Source organism: Enhydra lutris, unplaced genomic scaffold, assembly GCF_002288905.1.
Source record: "Enhydra lutris kenyoni isolate GAN:26980312 unplaced genomic scaffold, ASM228890v2 scaffoldscaffold22, whole genome shotgun sequence".
Classification (NCBI taxonomy): Eukaryota; Metazoa; Chordata; class Mammalia; order Carnivora; family Mustelidae; genus Enhydra; species Enhydra lutris.
Window position 1 is genome coordinate 32,739,783 of NW_019154106.1, and position 25,459 is coordinate 32,765,241.

Genomic DNA, 25,459 nt, shown 5'->3' on the forward strand with positions numbered 1-25,459 from the left:
AGAAAATAATTAACATTTTCTAGAATAGAAATCTGGACCAAGAAATTAGAAAGCAGACCAGAATAATACCAAGCCACATGGTAAGGGTCTTATCATATAGGCAAGTGGATATCATTGAAGGTTTTTTAAAGGAGGGGTATATTTTTTTTTAAAAAAGTGATGTTTTAGCAAGATGAATCTGTGTTTGGTAAGCAGAATGGATTGAAAGGAGACAAGTAATAGAAATCTCCCAGATGAAAGTCTATTGACGTGGTTCAGGCAAGTGGAGGTGAGGTCGTGAGAGCAGTAAGAATAGAACAGAAATAGGAAAGTCAGAAATAGGATACAGTTGTGAAGAAAATGAAAATATGGTTTAGGGCATGGTGAGTTTAAGGTGACAGTGGGATCCAAACAGAAATGTCAGGCATATACAACTGAAAGTGCAAGACTAGGAAGTAGAAGAATGGCTTGAAACATAATTATTTTAGGAAGAATATTCCATCAATGCCATCATAGGTCTGTATAGCTGCCTTTGCCAAAAGAATGTAATGAGTTTAATAACATACTTAACCATTTAATATAACAGAAATATCTTTTCAGCATGTAATGTTAAAAATTACTGAAATGCTTTATACTCTTTTTCCCATACTCTTCAAAATGTTTTTTTCCACAATCTTCAAAATCCAGTGTGGATTTTGCACTTACAGAACATCTATCTCAGTTTGGACTAGCCATATCTCAAGTACTCAGTGGTTACTAGCGTATGGACAGAGACTACAGTATTGTACAGTGCAATTCTAGATGACCCCTTTCCATTTCTCGTAGCTTAGCATCCATAGCAGAAAGCTGTACGGGAAGGAAAAACTGATTGCCAAGACAGAAAATGTGAAAAGGTGTATAAAAGTAGGTTTGTCTATGTACATATATGTGTGTTGGTATTCATGTGTACTTGTAATGACATTTATTGAATTTTTATTATATGCCAGGCAATGAACTTAGAATTTTACATATATTAATATGTTAAAACAGCTGAAACTACTTGCTGGAGTAGGTACTATGAATATTATTCCCATTTTATGAATTAAAAAATAGTCTTCCTGGGGCACCTGGGTGGCTCAGTGGGTTAAGCCTCTGCCTTCGGCTCAGGTCATGATCCCAGGGTCCTGGGATCAAGCCCCACATCGGGCTCTCTGCTCAGTGGGGAGCCTGCTTCCCCCTCTCTCTCTGCCTGCTTTTCTGCCTACTTGTGATCTCTTTTTGTCAAATAAATAAATAAAATCTTAAAAAAAATAGTCTTCCTAAGATTAAGTAACATTTTCCAAAATTATGCAGCACTGGAGTAACTTTGAAAAAGTTATCTCATGCCAGAATCTTTGTACTTAACATATATTAAATTTGTGGGATTTATTTTATTTACTCTTTTTTCTGCAAAAAGCTAAATGCCAGGGCTATTATTATCTAATAACCCATTGTGAACAACTTTTCGTATAACAAAATAATATTCAAAATTATCACTGTAGTGATTGTGCCCAAAATATCATACAGATAAATAATTTATTTAATCATTTCTCCTTCTCTGCATCTTGGTTTCTTTCTCATAAGTGGGGTTTTGCATTTAGCAACAAAATAACTGACCTACCAGTTTGATTGGGTATGCAAAAAGATACAATGACATATATGTTGAAAACTAGATTATCATTCAATTTCCCAGGCATGGATTTCCATGGGGAATAGCAATATAACTATAGCACCCTATCCCACCCCATAATATTTGTCACAGTTAGGACCCTAACTTAGGCATCTAAGGGACTTGGCAAAAGCCTCTGTCTCTGCCCAACATAGGCACAGTTGACAAATACAAAAGCCTTAGGAGCAGCCCTGAAGACAGATACGCCAACTAAATGCCAAAAATGATGCCAAGTCAGAATGTTCTCTTGTATCTGTCAAATCCACAGGTGGGCAATGAACCGACATGCTCTGCTAACATGTGGCACGTTTCCAAACCAAAGGCTTCTCTTCCAATTGAGAACCAATTAGGCTGAAAGTACTTAACGATTAAATCCCTCCTCTTGGTATGTCCACAGTCCTATAAAATTCCGACAGATAATTGTGGTAGGAGTAAAAGAGATCAAACTTAACAGTGCTTATAAAACACATCTCCAACTACCTAGGGCTATGAGGTAGTAGAAGAATTATTGAATACTCAATGAGTACCTTTTCTCCTCTACCTTCCATTGGTCCCATTATCCCACAGTGATAATGATGGAAAGACAAATATAAAGCTCTAAGTGAAACAATGCACTACCAAGTTCAAGTTTAGACACCTGATCAGATATGATACCCTAATAGGCAAAGCTCTGTTATTCTAAATTGCTTCAGAATAAACTGATCGGTTTGGGAATGAATTCTCCTGAGATCTCACAGAGCAGATCTTCCCTATGTAGCCCCCATTATGTTTGTTGTCTACCTTCAAGGTACATGCCAGCACAGTGAGTTGTTGTTATTATTATTATTATTAACAGCAACCTGAGTGAGAGGATTCTCAGAAATATATAACAAATGATGGGACCCTCCTGAGATTTGCTAGGAAAGAAGTAGCCTTGCCAACCTTCATTCATGCCTTAGTCCTTTGGGGATTTCAATTGTTCCCTCCATAGATCCTAAAACAGTTATAAGTCATAGCAAAAGAAATAATGTTCACCTAGCCAGGACTCTAAACAAGGGCCTAGAGAATTCTAGCAAAGGGTAACAAATTCCTCTTTTCTATCTCCACTGGATCCTACAGAGACATTTACCATAGCATTTATAGCACTTTACAGCATTTATTTTTTATATTCTGCACACACACACACACACACACACACACACACACACACACGTACATGTGTATAAATACAAACAATAAATGTTTCTAAAAGTGTGGTCTATAGATCACCAATATCAGAATCATGAGTGTGCAGGATTGACAAAATATCTTCCTGGAACCTACCCCAAGCTATCCAAAATAGAATGTTTGGAGAGTGGGGAGTGGAATTCAGTCAGACAGTAAAGTTCAACAACCATGGCTTCAAACCCTAAGTCTCTCAAGTGCAGGGAATGTGTTTTAGCAGGAGAGAAGATATTTAGGGTCAAAGGAAAGATTTTTGAGATCTCCTGAGTTCTCCCACTCAGGACACAGATTCTGGTCCTTTCTGCCCCATTTGGCCTGAAAAAACTCCAATATCCTATTTGTCCTGTAAGGAACTCTGAAATATTTCACTTTGAAAATGAAGCTCCTGGTGAGCATAGTGCACAATTTCTCATTCTCACTGTCTGGGGAAAGGTCTTTGAGCAAGAATGAAAACTAGGATAATAATAGAATTGAGTTCCTGGGCTGTTTTTTAAAAAATTACTATTAGAACTAATCATAAAAGAATTTCCTAATACAATGCAGACTGGAACTTCTTAAAATAGAAATAATGAATTCAGATTTATTTTCAATTCATTCATTAATTCATTTACTCACATATTCATTTATAATTCAATAAATATTTAATAAGTACCTACCACATATGGGGCATTGATATAATGGTTAAGGATAAACAAGATAGACAAAGTCATTACCCGTGGATGGTATACATCTGGTTCATTTATTCACTCATTCATTTATTTGTTAATTTCACTTGTTTAACAAATTTACTAAACATGATTTGGAAGCAACTGCGATGCATTTTGTCATGCAGACATGAGAAGAACATCCATCTACTGAAATAAAAGGAGAAGGCAAATATGCCTACCTAGCATATGAGGAAAAATATAACAGGATGAATGTTTTTACACAGTGGGCTTAAGAAATTGAGAGAAAAAATGTCTGAACAGGTTGAATAATATCTAGTTAAAAATTTAGTCTATGTTGCATCCCTATATGTGCATCTTCTTTTTCCATTTATTCACTCAATTGCTCATTCTAAATATTCATTAAACACCTAATATGTACCAGCTGTCATACTGGGTGAATATATACAAACAAGATCCAATCTATACCACTGAAAACCTCAGGGATTGAGAGAAACCAGGGGTACATGGCATATGTGCCACTTCTGTTCTCCTCACTCATGGCTAAAATCACTAATTACATATTACCCTTTTCCGCTGAGCTTAAATACAGGCTCTGAAAGTTCTAAAACATGGAATTTCATGTGGGCACTTAAAAAAAATTCAGTGTAAGAGATACTTGAAGAAGGGCTGAGACTTCCCAGTGAAAGCCACACTGGATCATGCAGGTCCTCGCTGATTTTCCAGCTGATCATAGACATAAGAGCACTGATGCCCTGAGCTTAGTTCAGATCTGCAAAATCTTTTGCCAATCCATAGACTTGTGAGAAATAATACGTAGTTGTTATTTTAAGCCACTAGGCTTTGAAATGGTTTGTGAGACACCATAGTAAGCCGACAAAGAATGTGGTATTACATTTCGGTTCTGCTATCACTAAAATATAGCATATGTGACATTGGCTTTGGGTCACAGAAGTCTACAGAGGCTGGAATGGTGAGAAAACGTCTGAAGGAGACGAGGAAAATGGCAATGCATTTCATATAGTGGTGAGACAATTGGTAAATCTGTCACCAATTGTAACTAAGAAAAGAGGAAATATAGTAATGAGCTTTTGGATTTGAGGAATGAGATTTCTAGGCAAAATGTTGAAAGTGGTGACCATTCTTGGTGGCCATATTTGGTAAACTGTTGTAAGAAGGAGAAGTTCTAAAGAAAAAACTACCTACATCATAAGCAAAAACATAGGAAATAGAGAGGGTTTGTGATTTTCTGGCAGGGAACATCAAACTATTCTTCATCACTAGCCTCCCTCAGGAGCAGAAAACTTCTCACAGTAAAGTATAGCTTCGGGACAAAAGATGAAATCACAGGTGTGGCTATCAGTCCCTTTGCAAATATCTGTGAAAGAATTAAGGCAGAACTTGATGTAATGAGCACTGGGTATTATATGCAACTGATGAATCACTAAACTCTGCCTCTGAAACTTAAAAAAGAAAAAAAAAAAGAATTAAGGCAGACCCTAAGAATTTCTCTGCTATATAAAAAGGCTTATAAGGGTATTAAAGATGTGGCTTTTAGTTCATGGAGTAGAATCACATCATTTTTAAAGGAAATCTACAATATTTTTAATTCAGTTGGGTTGGCAATGTTCTGTCAGTATGGACTAAAAGAAATTGAGACTGTAGAAAAATGTCTCAAAATTGCAGAAAGACCTTCATGCCACCAAATCTTTATAGGCAAAAAGCAGGAATATGTTCCAATATTTTCTTCAGAAATATCCCAGGAGGGTGGAAACAAATAACATGCCAGAAAGGTGACTCAAGAGCCATGGGAAACAATGGACAGGGAACCATTCCCAGGGAGCCAAACTAAATAAAGTCTAATCAAAGAACATTCCCTATCTCCAGAGTAGGGGACACAGACAGCATTCGCTCAGAAAAAGTTCAGAATTGCTATGGACCAGTGACTGCTATGTAGTTTCTACTCTTCCCCTTTCCAGATCAGAAAATTTATATGGGTCATTCTCTTCTCATTTCATTACTATATGGCGCGTGTGTATAGGTCAGTTGACTTTTTTCTCTATAGTATATAACTTTCTGGCTCAAGATGCCTTATATAAACCTGAAGTAGATCACAATACTCTAGCCTTTAAGCATAATGCCAGGACTTGAGATGTGGAAGTAAACATATTTCACGTATGACAGCGTATAAGTAATTGTGGCCAGAAAGCAGACAATGGCAAACTGTATGGATTAATGGCCCTAAGTTTTCACACAAACACACCCCTATATCTATGTTTTTGTTCATGTTTTCTCACTCTAACTCTGGTATTGACCACATGAATTAGCCAATAGGAAAAATCTGATACCAGTAGAGACTCAAAAAAGATTTTATAAATTTCTGCCTTCTCTCTTTTGAACCTTAACACTGCCATTAGAACATGCTTGGGCTAGTCTCCTGGAGGGAATGAGAGACAGGTAGCAAAGAGCCAAGTGTTCTATCCAAACCTATACAGTAAATCAAGCCATCTCTAGCCAATTTGCCAGGGATTAGGAATCCCAGTGGGATTAGAGAAGCAAATGACTGCTCTGTGAAACAATCAAAGGAAAAACCTACTGGTCTGATGATCCAGTGTGGAAGAGGAAGAGTGAAAATGAGGCATCACAGATGGTCACAGCCCAGTCATTAATTTGCTTAAAAACTTTCAATGGCTCTTTGATAGTGTATATTATATCCCTACTGAAGTGTGAGTTTCATGAAGGACTGGGTCTTTAAAAATCATCATCATCAGTGGAGAGTCTGCTTCTTCCTCTCCCTCTCCCTCTACCCTTCCTCCTCCTCACACTCTCGCTCTCTCTAAAATAAATAAATAAATAAGTCTTTAAAAAAAAAATCATCAGCATGGGCGCCTGGGTGGCTCAGTGGGATAAAGCCTCTGCCTTCGGCTCAGGTCATGATCTCAGGGTTCTGGGATCGAGCCCTGCATCAGGGGTCTCTGCTCAGCGGGAGGCTGCTTCCTCCTCTCTCTCTCTGCCTGCCTCTCTGCCTACTTGTGATCTCTGTCAAATAAATAAATAAAATCTTTAAAAAAAATCATCATTATTCTCAAAAACTAACACCTATTGAATACTTATACTTTTTATATGTCAGGTGGTGTACTGAAAAACTTAACCTTCATTGTCTTGTTTGCTTTTTACGACAATCCTGGAAAATAGGAACCGATATTACCCATATTACAGCTGAGGAACTGAAGTCTAGAGAACTTGAAGTGACTTGCCCAAGGTCAGCCAACTAGGATAGAGTAGAGTCAGAGTGCAAACAAAGGTCTGTCTCTGACTTCAAAGAACTTACTCTTAAATGCTACCTTATTCTGCTTTTCTCATTGGGATACTTATTAATTCTTCAGTGCCAATTCAGATTTGGCACATAGTAAATATAATACATATTTGCTTAATGAGTTAATGAAAAAAATGAATAAAAGAATAAATGAATGAACAAATAAGTAAGAGAATGATAGTATCAACGACAGAGAAAAAAACTGAAAGGAGGACCTTAAAGAGTGGTAAAGAGACTTTGGGTGTTGTTACAATAATAAGAAAATGATAGTCATATGGTATTTGTCTTTCTCTGACTGACTTATTTTGCTTAGCATAATAGCCTCTAGTTCCATCTGAGGGGAGGTGGATGGAGGGATGGGGTAACTGGGTGATGGGTGTTTAAGAGGGCACTTAATGTAATGAGCACTGAGTGTTATATTCAACTGAAGAATCACTAAATTCTAACCCTGAAACTAATAATACACTGTATGTTAACTAAACTGAATTTAAATTAGAAAAATTAAAAAAAAAAAAAAAGAAAATGATAATTCTTCTGGGTAGTCAAGAAGGAATTAAGAGAAAGAAATTTGGGGAAAATTAAATAAACATTAGTTTTTGGCATGATCAACCAAGTTATTTACACAGGTAAGAATGACCTTTGCATATCTGGAAGCAGAAGTCAAAAAAATAAAGGAAAAGGAGATCACCCAAGTGAGCCAGTGGAAAAGCTCTGGTGTTTACTGCTGAGAAAGTATATTTCACCAACTTGTAGTCAAAGATGGCCATGTTATAAAGCATTCTTCACGAAGTAAACCTGCTTCCATGTGCACTGACCCTAATTAGCAAGAACAACTGAGATTTAATTAATTATATCCCTAGATGTACTTTCATTGTGCCAGAAACTTCATATACATTCCATAATTTAATCCTTACAGAAACACTCTAAGATTGATATCATTCCTTCCATTGTGTGGATGCAGTTCAAAGAGAGAAAAATGTGGAGATATTTAAACTTAGATCTGTCTAACATTAAAACCCTTTCTTATATTCTTATTTTCTGCAAACAGAGCTTTCAGACCACTAACTGAAAGAGAAAATTTCCTCCACAACTGTATGGTCAATTAATCTTTTAGAAAGCAGGAAAGAATATCCAATGGGTAAAAGCCTCTTCAACAAACGGTGCTGAGAAAATTAGACACCAACATGCAAAAGAATTAAATTGGACCACTTTCTTATATTTTTGTGTATGCACAAAAATAAATTCAAAATATATTGAAGACCTAAATGTGACACATGAAACCATTATAATCCCAGAGAAGAACATAGGCAGTAACTTCTCTGACATTGGCCATAGCAACTTCTTACTAGATATATCTTCCGAGGCAAGGGAAACAAAAGCAAAAAAAAAACAAAAAAACAAAAAAACTATTGGGACTTCATCAAAATAAATAGCTTCTGTACAGCAAAGGAAACAATCAACAAAATTGAAAGGCAATCTACAGAATGGGAGAAGATGTTCACAAATGACATATCTGATAAAGGATTAGTATCCAAAATAATCAAAATATATAAAGAACTTAAAAAGTCCAAACCAAAAAATGAATAACCCAATTAAAAGATGCACAAAATACATGAGTAGACATTTTTCCAAAGAAGACATCCAGATGGCCAACAAACAAATGAAAAGATGCTCAACATGACTCACAATCAGGGAAATACAAACCAAAGCTACTATGAGATATCACCTCACACCTGTGAAAATGATTAATATCAAGAAAAGAAAAAACAACAGGTATTGGTAAGGATGTGGAGAAAAGAGAACCCTCTTACACTGTTGGTGGGAATGTAAACTGGTACAGCAACTCTGCAAAACAGTTTCCTCAAAAAGTCAAAAAATAGAACTACCCTATGATCCAGCTACTGCACTAGTAAGCATTTATCCAAGGAATACAAAAATACTAATCAAAAGGATATGTGGACCCCAGTGTTTATAGCAGCATTATTTATAATAGCCAGATTATGGAAACAGTCCAAGTGTCCATTGATAGATGAATGGATAAAGAAGGGGTGATACACCCACACCCACACACACACACACATATGCACACAATGGAATTTTATTTAGCCATCAAAAAGAATGAAATCTTGTCATTTGCAGCAACATGGATAGAGCTAGAAAGTATAATGCTAAGCAAAATAAGTCAGTCAGATTAAGATGAATACCATATGATCTCACTTATATGTGGAATTTAAGAAACAAAACAATCCATCACAGGGGAAAAAAGAGAGCAACAAACTGGGAAACAGACTCTTAACTATAGAAAACAAACTGATGGTTTCTGGAGAGTAGAGGGGTAGGGGGATGGGTTGAATATGTGGTGGGGATTAAGGAGTGCACATGCTGTGATGAGCACCAGGTAATGTATGGAAGTGTTGAATGACTAAACTGTACACCTGAAACTAATATTAAAATGTAAGTTAACTGATTGAAATTTTATTTAAAAATTTTCAAAAAAGAAAAAAGAAAATTTCCCCCTTTTGTCTTCAGTGGGCAATGTTAAAGAGCAAACACTTTCTCCACTCAAATAAATTTCCAAAGAGACAAAAGAATTATAAACATGTAATGTCCACAATAGCCAAACTGTGGAAGGTGCCAAGATACCCTTCAACAGATGAATGGATAAAAATGTGGTCCATATATACAATGGAATATTACTCAGCATCAGAAGGGATGAAGACCCACCATTTGTATTGACATGGATGAAAGTGGAGGGGATCATGCTAAGTGAAGTAAGTCAAGCAGAGAAAGACAATTATATGGTTTCACTCATATGTGGAACATAAGCAATAGCATGAAGGACTACAGGGGAAGGGAGAGAAATCTGAAGGGGGGGTGGGAATCAGAGGGAGATGAACCATGAGAGACTATGGACCCTGGGAAATAAACTGAAGGCTTCAGAGGGAGGGGGTTGGGGGATGGGGTAACAGGGTGATGGGTACTAAGGAGGGCACATGCTGTGATGAGAGCTGGGTGTTATACGTAACTAATGAATCATTGAATACTATATCAGAAACCAATGATGTACCTAACTGAACATAATTAAAAAAAAAAATGAATGGTCATTTCCAGTCAGTTGAATGATTGTGTAATTACTGGTCTTTATACTTGACTCCTTAAAAAGAAAGAGATTTACCCAACTTTGATTAAACCACCATAACATCTGAAAGACTATGTAACAGAGAAATAAAACAGCAGCAAGTTGTTTTCTTCTCCAACTTTGTGCTTTTATTCTTTTCCATTCTCAATTGTTCTCCAAGCTGCCTATTTTGCCTATATCAGACTATAGGATCTGACTAAGAATTTGGTTGTCTCAATTATAATCCCTTGAATGGCACAAAAAGGCATTCTCCATGAAATGGATGCCAAGTCACATAGGGTTTTTGAGTGGAAAGTTGGAGTCTTTCCTGCACCCATAGTTACGTACTCTGGTGTTAAGGGAAGGATTTCTCCATTCCTAGTAAGATCTGGGAGGGAGTCAAGAATCCCGTGATGGCCACCCTGTGGAGACACAGTTTGCATGTTTTCCAATAAGCTGTTAGTCTGACTCTTTCCTGGAGTGTCAGTATAGACTTCACTGAACATAAGTATTTTCATTGCTGTGTTTAAAGTATTGTTATAAACAGATAACTTATACCAGTGTTCCAAGGCCTTTCTGACTTTTGGCTTTCTTTTTCATTTAAGGACATGCCTTACGTCCCCCAAGACAGTGTAGTTTTTTGAGGGCGGGAGCTCTCTAAACAGGAGTTTGTGTGGTGGCAAGATGAAACTGAGAAAGGAGTCTCAGACTGAGGGATTTATGACATAAAGTAGGGTAAAGAAGGGATAGAAGGCAGATCCTGCTACTTTCCTGATAGGCCACCAGGGGTACAAACCATGCAGAGAAAAGGTAGCAGTCCAGGCAGTCAGGCAAGCAGTGCCATCAAAAATTCAAGCAGGCAGAATGTGGTGATGATCATTCCAGACAAAGGTAATATGAATAGACAGCATCAAAGAAGTAGCATGGTCCCAGAGGGCCTGAGCTTTAGGAATAGGACTCTAGCCATCAGGATACCAAAAGGGGTCAGGTAGTGACAAATACTGGCCCTGTTTTCAGAAGTACTAGGGTTCTAGGAAAAAATAAAGACACAAGAGAATGAGGTAAGAACTCTAGCAGTGAGATCTGACCTGAGCAATAGGGAGGAGTTGAGCTTGTAAAGGCAATCATGCTAGATTAGCAGAGAACATGAGGTCCCAAACCCCTAAAGCAGATTCAAGGCAAGATGTCTCCCAGAGTCTGTGTGGGTACTCATCTCGTCTCAGAGAGGCATCTATGAGGTTTAGAAGGATTAAGCTAGTCCCTATAGTGATTTGTAGATTATACATTTTGTATTCTACCACAGGTTCAAGTTCAGAACCCTGAGCATGTAGAAGACACTTAATTATAATTTTATATAACTAAGTGTATTCTATGTGCTAGGTACTAATCTAGGTGTTTGCTGTGTGTTATCTCATTTAACTACATCCTAAGAAGTACATATTATCATTCCCACCTAAAGACAAGAAATCCCAGGCAGAGGCAGATGAAGTAATTGCCCCAAATCAAGCATTTAATAAGAGGTAACACTAAAATAGATATAAATAGTTTGACATCAAAACCCAAACTTTAAACTCTATTGCCAATCTTGGTCATACATTTTATAAAGCTACCATTTGCTAAATTTATATGATGTGGCAGATATAATGCTAGGTATTATAGGTATCATCAATGCCCTTAAAGAGTTTAGGTTATAGTAGGAAGATAAATGAATGAAAGATAGTAGCACTTACTTCTGGGCCCTGATAGGAGACTAGAATTTGCTATGAGATCATTCATGCTAGGACCCAATACTCCCTAAAGTGAGACTTTCTGAGGGAAGTGATGGAAGACAGTGATAATGAAAGAAAAGGAGAGAAAAGAAAGAAAAAGAACAACTTACCCAAAGCCCCAGAAGAAAGGAAAAGCATGATTTCTTTGAAATTACTGAAAGAAGCTTGTGCAACACGAATGTAGAAGGTGAAAGGAAAGGATAAGCGATGTCACCAGAGAAGTACATAGAGCCCCATTGTGCAGAAGCAGAGAGGCCACATTCAGCAGTCCAGGCTTCACCCTGATAGAAAAGCCAGGAAAGGATTTCAAAATAGAGTAACATGACCAGATGTGCATTTTGGGAAATGATTCTCAGTTCTACGTGGAAAGAAAGGATAGATGGATGGACAGAAAACTAATTCTTGCTCTTCCTACTCCATAAAACAGGCCCTAGTTGGTTGAATTGCTCTGACAGCCCATCTGTCCCTCAGTCTGCTATTAGGGCCTAGAGCCCAGAAGACAGCCCTGGAGGCCAAGTCTACCAGCAGGAATGCTATCATATGGGCACAAGGACTGGTTTTCATTTAATGGCGGTTTCTTTTCATGCTTTTCATGGCCCTGCATGTTCCCATCCCAGCCAGGCAACCTCCTTTGGTTTCTAAGACTCCATGCCCAGCTTTTATAGCTCTGACAAGTCATCTACAACCCTCCACTGCTACTTTAGTAACTGTAAACATATGTTTTCTGTTCTCCCCACATCCCTGCAGTAGAGCTACAGGTTGTGTCTTGACGCAGAGAAGGGGCAAAAAGATGTCTGGAATGTTTAGCGTAATCCCAGTCACACAAAAGGTCTTGGCCTTGTGTGATAAATCATACCTTCCACATCTGTCAGGGGAAGAATTGAAAGGGTGCATCTTTTCTTTTGTGTGTGGCCAAATGGTTTTCTCCCAGCATGAAACAAGCCTATTTGAGGCACAGGTTGGCAAGGGTCACTTCCTTTCCTATCACACATTTTAACAACCCAGGTGCTCATAGATTATAAAGTTCTATGGCTGATAAAAAGACACAGCTTTGAAGAGCCTTTGTTAATGCTTTTCAGAAGGAATTACATGTAGAGAATTATAATCATTGCATTGAATGTATGCCATTATTTGTGTTCCTACCACCTTCTTTGTCACATGTACATACCTTTGTACACTTTTACCCCATCTTTTCCTCCATACAGAGAATCAAAGAGGAGAGAGGGGCCTATAGTTGTTATCTACCTTGGGCACCTAAAAACAAACAAGAGATGATAATTTTAGGTCTTTCTCACAAGGCCACGCAGCCTAGAAAAGGAAAAGGCAAATGTTTAGAAAGAATAAAACAAGCAACAGGCTAGACATTTTTACTTTTCTCTGTAAGACTAAGTCTTTTTTTTTTAACTTATTAGCAAGATTAGTTTAAGACAACTTTATAGCCATTATGACCACCAAAATGATACAATGTTAGCATTACATCAAAATGACAGATGCAAACGCCAGTAGGGAGAACATTCTGAACAGTATAAAGAACTCTAAAAATGCAAAGTATAATGGCTAGGTTTTTCATTAGCTCTATAGGGCTATGACATCCCACCTCTAGTCAATATTCTATCATCCATGATCAGAGTAGACCTGATGAAAAGAAACATCTAACTTGCATGAAACTCAGTAATGAAGCAATCTTACTTTCCTGAGAGAGAGAGAGAGATAGAAAAAGGAAGAAAGGAAGGAAGGGAGAGTGAAAGAAAGCAAAGAAGGTGAGAACGAAGGAAGAGAGGGAGGGAGGGAAGAAGGAAGGAAAGAGAGAGAAAGACAGAAAGCAAGCAAGCAAACAATAAAGAGAAAAGAAAAAAAAAAGAAAGAAATGGGGCCACTGATAAAGCAAAGATGATATAATAAAGCTTATGAACTTTATGCACATGGAAATGCTCCTGGGGCTCACACTTAGAGTCCATTTGCTTATATTTTAGGCACAACTTTAATGAGCATGATTGTTTAGTTCCCCAGTTCAAGGTATCCTGGAGGCAGCAGGTCACCAGGGAGACACACACTGGCAGCATCAGAAAGTGACAGCTGGCAGCCTGAGACTTGATGACAGGAAAACTCTGAAAAGATGATACCAGAACTCCAAACCGGAACCCCTACAGGTTCAAACACAGAGCCCTGAACTCAACAGGCTCTCTTACAGCACTTTAGAATAATTTATGATTGAGTCATCAGAGCGAGATCAAATTAGAATGTTATATTTAATAAAGCAGAGAAGTATACCTGTATTTCCAAAGATGTTCACCAGAAATAGTTTAAATGAACCTATTTTTATACATATGAACTTTGTAACCAGAACAACTCATTTCCGTAATGTTCTAGATAGGTAGCTGACATTTTACTGCATATTGGTTACTTCTTAGTTTTAATCCCAAGCCACCTGCCCTTCTTGATCCTACTGGCCAGGAAGCCATGATTAGGAAACACAGTGTGTTTATACTAGTACTACCCCAAGCTTAGCAAAAGGAGGTTTATAAATTTACTACTACCCGCCCCCAAAATAAAATCACATATTGCTACCCCAGCGCTACATCCATGATTCCAGACTTATCTGTGCCGCTGCCTGCTGCCAATCATATGTAATACATGTTACTATATGTGCTGATCAAGTTTAAATCCAATTTTAGCTAGCCATTTAAGAAGATATGCTTCTAATCTAACAATCCAAGCTTTTTGTGATTTGATTTGTCTTTGAGTCCCTTGTACTGTATTCTCAAGAAATCAAATTATTATCACCCAATAGAACTGAACTCTTGAACCTAGAAAAGAAAGACAATAGACTGGGGCCTAGAAGATGGAGCAAGTAATCTACATAAGTGATATTCTGAATGATTCTTTTCACAAATGTTAACAAAGGAAAAATCAGGTCAAAACCAGAGCAAACTTGAGGTTATTCTACTGTGCAGATGGTTAAGGTTTCTAGATATTATCAATACTTGAAGTAAGAATGAAAAGGAATAAAATAAGGCAGAGGGTAGGTGTACAAAACCCAGAAACACCATTCCCTTAAGGATAGCATGCCAAAATTTTGAATGTAGTGTCAAGGGGGATATAACCCTTTGGAGGTAAGCTTTGCAAAGCCATTCATAAAAAGTGCCAGTCAGTGTTGTACGTTGGAGGAAAGGAGGCAAAGCAGTCTGAAGAATGCTGCAGGGATGAACAACCCCAAAATTTCAAAGCTTAAAACACCAAAGGTCTCTTTCTTTCTCGTGCTACATTTTCACTGCCAGTCAGCTGGGACTCCGCTCTATGCCGTCTGCTCTCCTCACTCCGGGATCTAGGGTAACAGAGGAGCTATTATCTGCTCCTTGTGGTTCAGTGACAGAAAGAGGGAGTAGCAAAGCACATGCTGGCTCTTCAAACCTCAACATGGAAGTGACCATGCTCATTTCTCTCACATTTTATTGGTTCAAATAAGTCACAAAATGAAGCCCGACTTCTCAAGGAGTAGGAAGTCCTCCTCCTTCAGGGAGGGGCTTCAAATATTGATGTGCGGGAATGCAGTCACTACAGGCAGTAGGGCAGAAATGACAAGCTGTCCACCAGAGGTCAGGGCTTTTCACATGAGCATCCATAAAAATCCTGTGAAAGGCTTATTAAAATGCCCTGGCCCCACCTCCATTCTTCCTAATTTAGTAATCCTGGATAAGCCCCAAGAATGTGCATTTCTAACAGATTCCCCGGTGAATCTGATGTTGCCAGTCCATGGAGCATACTTGCAGGAGAACAGACACACAGCTGTTGCTGGGAAGCAGCTGCCCAGACAGACACTGTATATCCCAGCCCACCCTTGCATCCCCATGGGGCCGAAGGACTAGTGCTCACCAAGGAAATATGATAAGTGATGTCGGTCACTTCTTGAAGTAAAGTGGTTAAAAAACAAAGATCCCTTTCTCCTACTCCCTTTTCCCTTATGCTTTTTACATGTCAATGACCAGAGCAACATGGCAGCTTCTTCAGTCTGAAACATGTTCCCCCTCTGACAAGAAGCACCTGCATCAGATTACTACGGGAAAGAGAACACATTTTTATCATGGTAAGCCACTGAAATTTGGGGGTTTGTTTGTTAAAACAGGTAGTATTACCTTAGCTAACATTGGAGAGGATGGGAAGAAGGTTAAGAGAATCTTGACCACACCATTCAACACTGCCTCTCCTTCACCTAAATGAGGGAAACCTCTCCTGCCTCCTTAACTTCTACAAATGTCACTTTCTTTGATCCCCCCATAATTATATCTCTTTTCTTCTCTAGGTCCCTGTGGTATCATAAAATTAAAAAGATTAGGATTAGAAAGTAGAAGAACTCAGAATCATTTTAATTCCTGCCTAAGGTCCTAGCTATAATTCACTTATTTACAGTTTAGTCATTCATTTAACAAAACCTTACTCAGGGCCTATATACGTATGTCTAAGAGATAGTCCTGCCTCCGAAAATGGCATAGGCATTACCTCAGCCCCTCCCACGATCATGGTAGATATCAAAAATCAAAAAAAGTGCTTTTTCTCTCTGGGTTCAGGGAAAGCCTCAGAATCCTTTACAGCAGAATGCTCCAAAAGCCATTACAAATAAATCCATAATGGTGGTTTTATCATCTAAAAAAATCAATATATATCTACGTTGTTTCAATTTGTTTCTCAATAAATGGGTTTTTCAAAGAGGTTTGGTTTCATGTGGTCACTGATTTCAATCTACTTCTAATATATTTTCCCGAGTAATAGAAACTATAAAGACCAAGCTCCATTTGCCACTAAGTTTCCACATTGATTTAGGTTCCACTAAGCAGATACACCTGCACAAAACCTGAAATGCAGAAATCAACACTGTGGGATTATAGCCTTACATGAAGAGACTGGACTGCCCAGCCAGTATCACTACAGAAATGTTTGATTCTCTTGAGGCAGCTGTGAGGAAGGTTCTATAGGTTAGTACCTAGCATCAAAACTACTGAACAGCAGGTGTCTGTGGCAGTCAGGTTTCTTGAAACAAGTCCCTTGGTGTGGTTTGGCAGCTCATCAGGCTGCATTCTTTCTGAACAAGCAGGACCTATGCTTGTTTCCATCTTTAGTCTAGGTGAAAGAATCTCTTAATCTTGGCCCAACACTTCACAGGCTCTTGCTCTGGCCCTCCTCTGGCCATCTCCTAAACACTGAGTGAGGAGTATGTGGAGCCAGTGATACATACTTAACTGGAGCTTTAGCCCCAGACTGTGCCCTGGAAATCATGGACCCAGATTCCTTACCTAAATGGCCCTGAACTTGCTTCCAGAGTCTGTGTGGGTCTCTTTCCTGGAGCTCATTCTCCTGAAAGTGAACCAAACCACCACTGTAGGCACCTTTAGGTCTGAGGGTGGCCACAGGGCAGCTGGCTTCCAAGGGTATAGACAGAGCTTGTATATGTTGGGTGCAGTGTCCACACATATGCTGATAAGAGTCCCTTGCAGCACAGAATGAAGCCAGAGACTGAAAAACAGAAGGGTGGGAAATCTGGGTTGGGGACTTGGTCATGCTTTTCCCATACCATTATGCTTTGGTGAGGAACCCAAAAGAGTCAAAATTTTAAGTTCTATCTTGACCTCCCAGGTAATTTAGGAGGTAACTTTCTCAAAGTGGGAACATAGCATACATTTTATTTAATAAACTGAAGCTGATGTTTAACTTTTAAGTACTTAGACATGTTATGTGGGTATCAATTTGTACTTTTGCCCCAGATCCCACAAATTTTAGTAGCATGACTACTCGGTTCTCTAGCCTCTGACACATTCTGCAAACTATCTTATGCTCTGTAATAAACCTTCTGCCTAAACTACCCAGAGTAAATTTTGTTCTCTAAAACCAAGAAATCAGTTGTTACAATTCCCTAGATGTTTGGAAAGGGGTGGTATTTTCCTTTTGTTGGAGACAAATACACATCAGCTCCAAAAATATGGAACTCTTCCAGTATCAACCATAGCTTGGATTTGTTGTGAGTGATTCTTCCTGATCCCAAGGCTCTATACTGTAGCAGCAAGAGTATTGATGTTGAATGAGAGTTTAGATTGGAGACCCAGCTCCAGCACTAACCCAGTGTGCACCTTGAACAAGCCATTTTTAACCTCCCTAAACCCTGGGAGGTTTATATGTGTATACGTGTACATATACTTCATTGGATGCAGATCTAACATTGCCATTTCTAATGCTGAACCTAAAGAAAAGAGTTAATAATAGCTGACACCTTAGGTATATTCCTTGTGGTATATTCTCCGATGCTTTTTCTTTTGCTTACTTCAGAAACATCTGCTCCAATCACTTCCCTCTGGAAAACCAATTCCACTGTCTTAACTTCTGGCTCCATTAGGAAATATTTCTAGAAAGTCATTCAAATGTTTCCATTTGTCAATTCCACTTTGGTACTTCAAGTTCTAACTCCTTATGCTACAGGAAACCATTTTCTTCCTTACTTGCTATTTAAGCTCTTCAAGCGTTTGTCAAGCATTATTATGTCATACTCACCCTACTCAGGGACTTAATCACACACTCCATGCACTTCAAGACGTATTCATTTTCTGGAGTATCCAATGACATGATCTGCAATAGCAGAGATAAGGATTCAAGCACTTAACTTCCTCTTGGGTTTCTTGATTTTTTGAATATTAAGGAATTTTTCAGAGTTAGTCCTATAGCAATGTAAGTTTCAAATAGCTTTCATAACATGATGTATTTTCTTTTCATTATGCTTTTCAGATTAAGAACCTACTACAGCAGTAGCCTATGCTAACAGGAAGATAAGCCTTCTGTTTCTGGCTCAGAAACTTGGAAAAGGGAACATTTCAAAAGTCATTTTATTGGCATATTTCAATCAAATGCCTAAAAATCCATGATGAGATGAGCAAGGACTGCATTAGGCAACTTCTATTTTTTAAAGATTTTTCTAGTTTCCAATGGTCTCTACCAGATGGTCCTGTAAACGCCCCCCCCCCCCAAAGTAACTATCAATTAGAATTGCAGAACCATTGCAACATCGCATCAAACAGTTAAAAGTACATAGAAACTTTGGGGGAAAATGCTTTATATTTTAGAAACAATTAATACACCTGTAGGTGCTGTGGCAGGGAGCCTGGGCATGTTGGCCCCATTCCTTGTCTTTTTTTGGGCTCAGCTCTCTGATAGAGGGAGAGACTAAACCCTACAGTCTGTGTTTCCCAGTATCCCAGATCAGCTGTCTTCTGCCTGAGTTTTGACAAGAAAGACACAGACCAGAGATTGAATGTGGTGGGAGAGAGCAGACAAGGCACTTCTCCTCTCTACCTACCTGAGAAGGCAGCTTCTCAGCAATTGCTTCTCCTCTATGGCTCCAGCTCCTTGGTTTCATTGTTTGGCAAATTTGTCTTAGCTTCCATTTAATAACCCCCTGGGCAGGAGTACTGCTACATGTTTCATCTTTCTAGCCTATAGATGGTAGTGGTTTCATGCTGCTTAACTCTGTTTAACTCTGTTACTTCAGCTCTCAGAAATTCCATCACCTATTTGATAAATTCCCTGAATTAAATTAACTCTGTTGAAAAGTCTTTAAGGTGGTTTCTGCTTTCTTGTTTACACTCTGATTGATAATATATGCACTGACTTTTGAAACAATGCACATGACTATTGGTGCACCAATAGGAATGTTAAGGAACTGGGATATAATAAGTCACCTTATAGATTTTTCAGGACACTACATGAAATGAAGCATAAATTGTGGGAAAACTGCCCCTAGAGGCATCAGTAAATTCTGGGGACTTGATTGGCCTTTTTCTTTATTTTTTCTCTCCAGGTAAAATAATGTGTAGGTGAGCAGTGAAAGCAACAGTAATCACTGACCTATTTACAATTCTAACTTTGTGCCAGTAGGTCTATTATTTAGTATAGTCTGCATTAAGATGTTCACTAGAACATCTCAAGGAAATATCTGAAAACATTACATCTGGCTTGTTAACAAAACAAATGCCAAATATGAAATAAACCAAAATCACAAAAACTTTTGCCTTCATTTTGATCTCATTCTTTCATTTACTCAATGAGTACCTGTGATGTGTCAGTCACTCATCTACATCCTACAATCCCTGAATAAAGAGCAAAAAAATAATCCCTTACCTGTGTGGAGCTTATGGTCTGGAGTGGGTGGAAGTGGCTATTTAGACCAATAGCAAACAACAGGGTGAAAACTGTCATAGGATAGACAGCCAATCCACACTTAGATTTTTTTTTTCCTCTAAGTTAAAAGGAAAGCGGAGATTGTTGTCTTACTTTCTAAAATACAGTTGTAAAAGTGTGCTGGATTTGAAGTTCTACAAGTTTTTATTTGAGTTCCAATTCTTTATTTTCTTTATTATTTAAATTATCATGCTTATGAAAGATCACTCATATAAGCTCCCTGAAGTAATAGTAAAAATAGAAAAATGTATTGAGAATAGAGATATTTAAGTTTGGAAAACTGAAATTAGTGAATAGCTCTTATTTTCTTTTTATTTTTAATTTCCAGCAAATGACCATAATGTGTTTATGGACTGTTGTTGGTGTTCCAAATTTGGGGGATTTTAGGTCATTAATTCTTCAGGTATATTTTTCTGTCCTATTCAATCTCTCTACTACTGTGGCTCCAATTACAGTTTCTTTAGACCAGTTTATATGGTCTCATGGGTCACTAACAATATATTCTTTCTTTTCTTTAAAATATTTTTTCTCTCCATTCTTCAGAATAGATAATTTCTATTTTCCTATCTTCAAGTTCACTAGACTTTCTTTTTTTTTTTTTTTTCCAATTTCCAGGTTGGTGTTAATACAATGCAATCAATTTTTTAATTTTTAAATCAATTTTTAAATTTTAGACAGTGCATTTGTTAGTTCTAGAATTCCATTTGGTTCTTTTTTATAGTTTCCATTTTTCTGAGATTTCCCATTGTACATTTCCTATATACATCTTTCCTTTTAAATTCTTAAATATATTTATAATAGCTAATTTAAAATTAGTGCTGCTAATTCTAACATCTAAGTCATCTGGGATTTGTTTCTTTTGGCTGCTTTATTTCATAATTATTGATCACATTTATCTATTACTTTATATATCCAGTATTTTTTAAAATGTTATGCCAGACATTTAAGATTACATGACACAGGGGTGCCTGGGTGGCTCAGTGGGTTAAAGCCTCTGCCTTCAGCTCAGGTCATGATCCCAGGGTCCTGGAATCAAGCCCTGCATTGGGCTCTCTGCTCAGCAGGGAGCCTGCTTCCTCCTCTCTCTCTCTGCCTGCCTCTCTGCCTACTTGTGATCTCTGTCAAATAAATAAATAAAATCTTAAAAAAAAAAGATTACCTGACACATATGCATGTATATGTATATATACACATATACATTTAAGTTAAATCACATTACAATGAATGTGATTATTTCATCTTCCTTTAAAAGCTATTAAAAGTTTTGTTCTGGCAGGCATTAAAATTCCTCTTTCTTTTAAAAGTCTCATGAAAGTCTCATTTTCCTTCAAATACATCTGACCACCTTCCTGTACCATAAAAACTATCACATCTATCGCCAAGAGAAAAGAGTCTTTACAAATGATCAGCAATTCAAAAGTCATAGAATTTGAGATCCATTTCATCCTTTTATTTCAAGGGTACGTCTATGTGGAGAACCCACCATACAACTTTGCATATATATTATTTCGTATTACCTATAAAAATTATCTCCTATAAGAAAGTAACACAAATCTTTTTGAAGTGTAAATAGTCTTTCTAAAATCAGTTTTAAAAAACATACTGGTTTTAAAAACATCTTAATTGAGAAAAAGAACCATAATTCTAGGGAAAGAGTATTATTACCTTCATGGAGCCTAGAAAAAGTAAGAACAATAATTTGGGGGTTAAAGAATCAAAACTATTTGGTAATCTCTGTTTGGATGAAATATGTATAAGGACTATATCAGCCCATATTTGAACAGGTGTGTTTTTCCAGTTTGAGCTGAAGATGTAAAACCCACATATTCAATAGTATTTTTGTTTTCTTTTGTTTTAAATGAAAACCATATTTGTTGTAAAATTTCTTTTAAACACTTAAAAACATAAAAAATTTAGTCTTCTCAGAGATAAATAACTGAACATATTAAGGTATGCCCTTTAAGTTTTTTATGTGTGTGTGTGAAAATATGTGTACCTATATATAATATATTACAAAACTGGAATGATGCCCTTGACGTGATGTACCTTATGTATATCACTAAAAACATATCACGGCCTTTCCACATCATTAAATAGTCTTTGACAAATGTGATTTTTTAAATAACATTTTATTATATGGACAATTTACTTATCCATCACCCTATTACTAGAAATTACATTGTTTTTGACATTTTATTATCAAATACATTAAATAATTGTTCCCATATATAATTATTTCCTTTTAATAAATTTCTGAAATGGAAATGGTGGGAAGAATGGAAATAAAAATAGCAGTACATCAAGCCAGTGTAATATAGAGAGAAAACCTTGAAAAACAGAAATGGAGAGTGGTTTTAGCTAGCATTGTTTTCATAACTGAATCGAAAAGGAGGGCATGCCAAAGCAACAGGCTTTCATAAAATAGTTGCTCTGTGTTTCAAACAATCATTGGAAAACGGGATCTGAGACTGAAGACTTGTAAAGTTACAGCAGAATTTCTTGTCATATGTGCTGCAGAATATAGGTTGTGTGGGATTTTCATAAGTGTTACATTAGGGAAGTGTTCTGAGGTGTAATGACTTTGAGAAATACAGATTTAAAGACAAATAAGATTTTTGCTATTATGTTTTACTGCAGGACTTCCCAGAACCTTTAATGTTCTTGTATGCTTTTTAAAACACCAAACAAACTATAATATGAAACATTTCCCAAATTTATTTAGCCACAGAATCTTTTGTGCACTAAGTATCGCGAGAGAGAAGTGTTCTGTGGAACACCAGATTGAGCAAAAGTACTTGAACAAAATTGAGGAAAAGTAAATTATAGTCAAGGCCCCTGGAAAAACCACATCAGATTACGTCAGATTAAGTTAAATTGTTTTATGGCATACACTGAATGTTTTGAAATCTTGCTTTCCATTTAAATTCCTTATCTCTTTAAAAATGCCTCATGAAAAACAAAATGCCACATGAGCTGTGTTCTTGTTTTGTTAGTACTTAGCTCTACACAAAAGTGGACTGTGAATTTTTCTCACCATGACATGTTTTTCTGGAGGCTATAACATATAGTGACAATGTCCCAACCTACGAGTTAAAACAGAGTGGTAGGTTGTGCCATCAGCTAACTTGTGACCTTAGAAAATTAACTCAGGCTCCACGAAATTTGCATGGCAGGGCAGAGCTATACAATAAATTGTTGATTCAACAGATGATTGGATCCTGATGTTCACAAACTTTTCATCATTCTCACCTGGTATTATTCATGGACTTTAGGAAGAGCTAATCAGCTTCTCTGTGATTGGTCTTATAAATTTTAAGCTCTAATGGTAAACTTTTTCTCAATTTAAGATCCACAGCATTTTTAATAATGATGTTATACTGTAAAGACATAAGAGGAAGACAGTTATTCAACTTCCCAACAATAACTAAATGTTAAATGTATTTCTGTCCTGCCTTTTACCTAGACAGATATTTGTGTCCCGGGGATCAGGGACCTTGCTCAGCTACATTTTCTGCATAAACTCCATAGTTCTAGGTTGGCCTATGGTTTGTTTGTCTCACAACAGAAATATTTAACCTGTGGCTACTAAGCTTCAGGGAGCCTTTGAACCTGATGAAATTATGTATAAACATTTTCTCTTTATGTGAGAACATTCATCTTTCTGGAGACACACCCCATGGAATAGATTTTCAAATGGCATTTTCAATCCCTCAAAAAAGTTAAAACTTACTGCTTACAGATTTCTTAAGGTTTTTGAAGAGGTACCTGAAGAATAAAATGAGGCACAAATTAATGCTTGAGTTCAAAATGCTGGTCTAAGTTACTGCAATAGTAATTCACCCATCATCAGAATAAGTGGGAGTAGAAACCTCAGGGTACAGAAATCAGCATGATGGTAAAAAGGAAAAAAAAAAAAGTTATTTAGAAAAAAAAAAACTTTTTTTTTTTTTTTTTTTGGTATATGTGCTGCTGAAGCGAGCACTTTTTTTTTTTTTTTTAAAGAGACATTTTCTCTTCCTCTTACCTTCCCAAGGTCGCAACCCCTGCATGGAAAACAAAGCAAAACAAAACAAACAAACAAACAAAAAAAACCCTGTAGGAAAAATATCTTAATGATACCTTATAAAAACTGCTATTAACCAGATAGAAGTGTCATCATTCACAATATGAGATAATATTTACTCATTTATTAGCTATGCTCCTAGAGACCTCAAAAAATTTTTTCTATAGCATGGTCCAGTGTCATCAGAATATCTGTGAAATAGTACACAGTGATTGTAATTTTATGGAAAGGATTTCTTGGAAAGGCTGCCTGTAGGATAAATTAGTTATCTTTAACATAATCCTGATTAGTTACGCCATGTATTCTCTTCTGCATGTTCTTGAGCTTGAGGTCCCAATTTATTAACCCCTATTCTAGATTTAAAATCATACATATATCTCCATGCTCCTCTGAATATTATTGTGTGATAGCTGATAATTGTCTAGTACTTAGTATATGCCTCACAAGAAAGCCTGAGCAGATACAGAGATGGTATACATCTGAAAGTTACACTGCCTTAAAGTAGCCTCAAAAGAAGCAGCAAAGCACATGAAGAGTCAATGTTCATCTTCATGCTCATTCATTCATTCATTCACTCATTCATCTATTCAACAAATGTTCATCAAGCCTGCTCTCTGTCAGGCCCTGTTCCAGGTGTTGGACATAGAGAGGTGAATAGAATACAATCTCATCAGTGGTAGGATAGGTTGGGAAGAGTTTGGAAAGACAGTGTGACAAGTACCATTGACTGAACCCAAGTTCCAGAAGCAAAGAAATGGGACTCTTAACCCAATCTAGGGCTTCTTGGGAAAGGTAACATTTAAGTGAACACTTGAATGATGAATGGGAAGTAACCAGGCAATAAGCCTGTTTTAGACAGAGGAAGCAGTAGATGCAAAAGCCCAAAGGCAAGAGGCATATTTGGGGAGCTCCAAGTAATAGTCATCAGATTCAAGGTGGGGGTAGTAGTGAGAAAGGACAATGGAGAAGTAATAATTAAGATATAGATTTGGAAAGGTCTTGAATGACATTTAAGGATTTAGACTTTGTACTGAAATCAGGAACACTGGGGACTATAAATTGGGGGAAGGAGATGCATAAAAATATTTATATTTTATGAGTATCTTCCTGGCTACAGAGCATAAAAGGAGTAACAGAAAACCAAGGAGATCAGTTAGGAGGCTGCTTCAGCAATCTAGACATGAGGGAAGGAAATGCATTGGAGAGATATTTGGGAGGGAGGATCCATGGATTGAATTGACTTGTTGCTGCAGTGAGGGAAATGGAAAAGGCAGAAGGAATGTTATTATTCCATATTCTGGCTTAGTTAGCTATTAGATAATAGTGATATTCCCTAAAACAGGGACCAGACAAGAGAGAACAAGTCTGTTCACAACTTTATTGACCTGGAATCTTGCATATTTTATAGAAGTTCTGGAAACTACCAAAGCAGGCTTGCATAG

At 37.3% G+C, this 25,459-nt stretch overlaps 1 protein-coding gene across 12 annotated transcripts in view; it reads right to left on the reverse strand.

The window, feature by feature from the left end:
• LOC111150262 (methyltransferase like 15) overlaps positions 1 to 25,459 on the reverse strand; it is a 398,977-nt gene that overhangs the window by 119,821 nt on the left and 253,697 nt on the right. For 5 of the 12 annotated variants that reach the window (XR_002640796.1, XR_002640797.1, XR_002640795.1 and 2 more), the window contains exons 6-7: positions 23,692 to 23,719; positions 18,275 to 18,349 (exon numbers count right to left, since the gene is read on the reverse strand). The exons of 2 other annotated variants lie outside the window; for them this stretch is intronic. Coding sequence is in view for 5 of the 10 variants with exons in the window: in XM_022507702.1 (XP_022363410.1) it covers positions 18,310 to 18,349; positions 23,692 to 23,719 (68 nt within the window). In the remaining 5 variants the exon portion in view is untranslated. Of the gene's footprint in view, positions 1 to 12,928; positions 12,992 to 17,025; positions 17,246 to 18,274; positions 18,350 to 23,203; positions 23,332 to 23,684; positions 23,720 to 25,459 lie in introns of those variants that run through there. 5 more of the 12 variants (XM_022507699.1, XM_022507701.1, XM_022507700.1 and 2 more) reach the window with 5 other exon arrangements.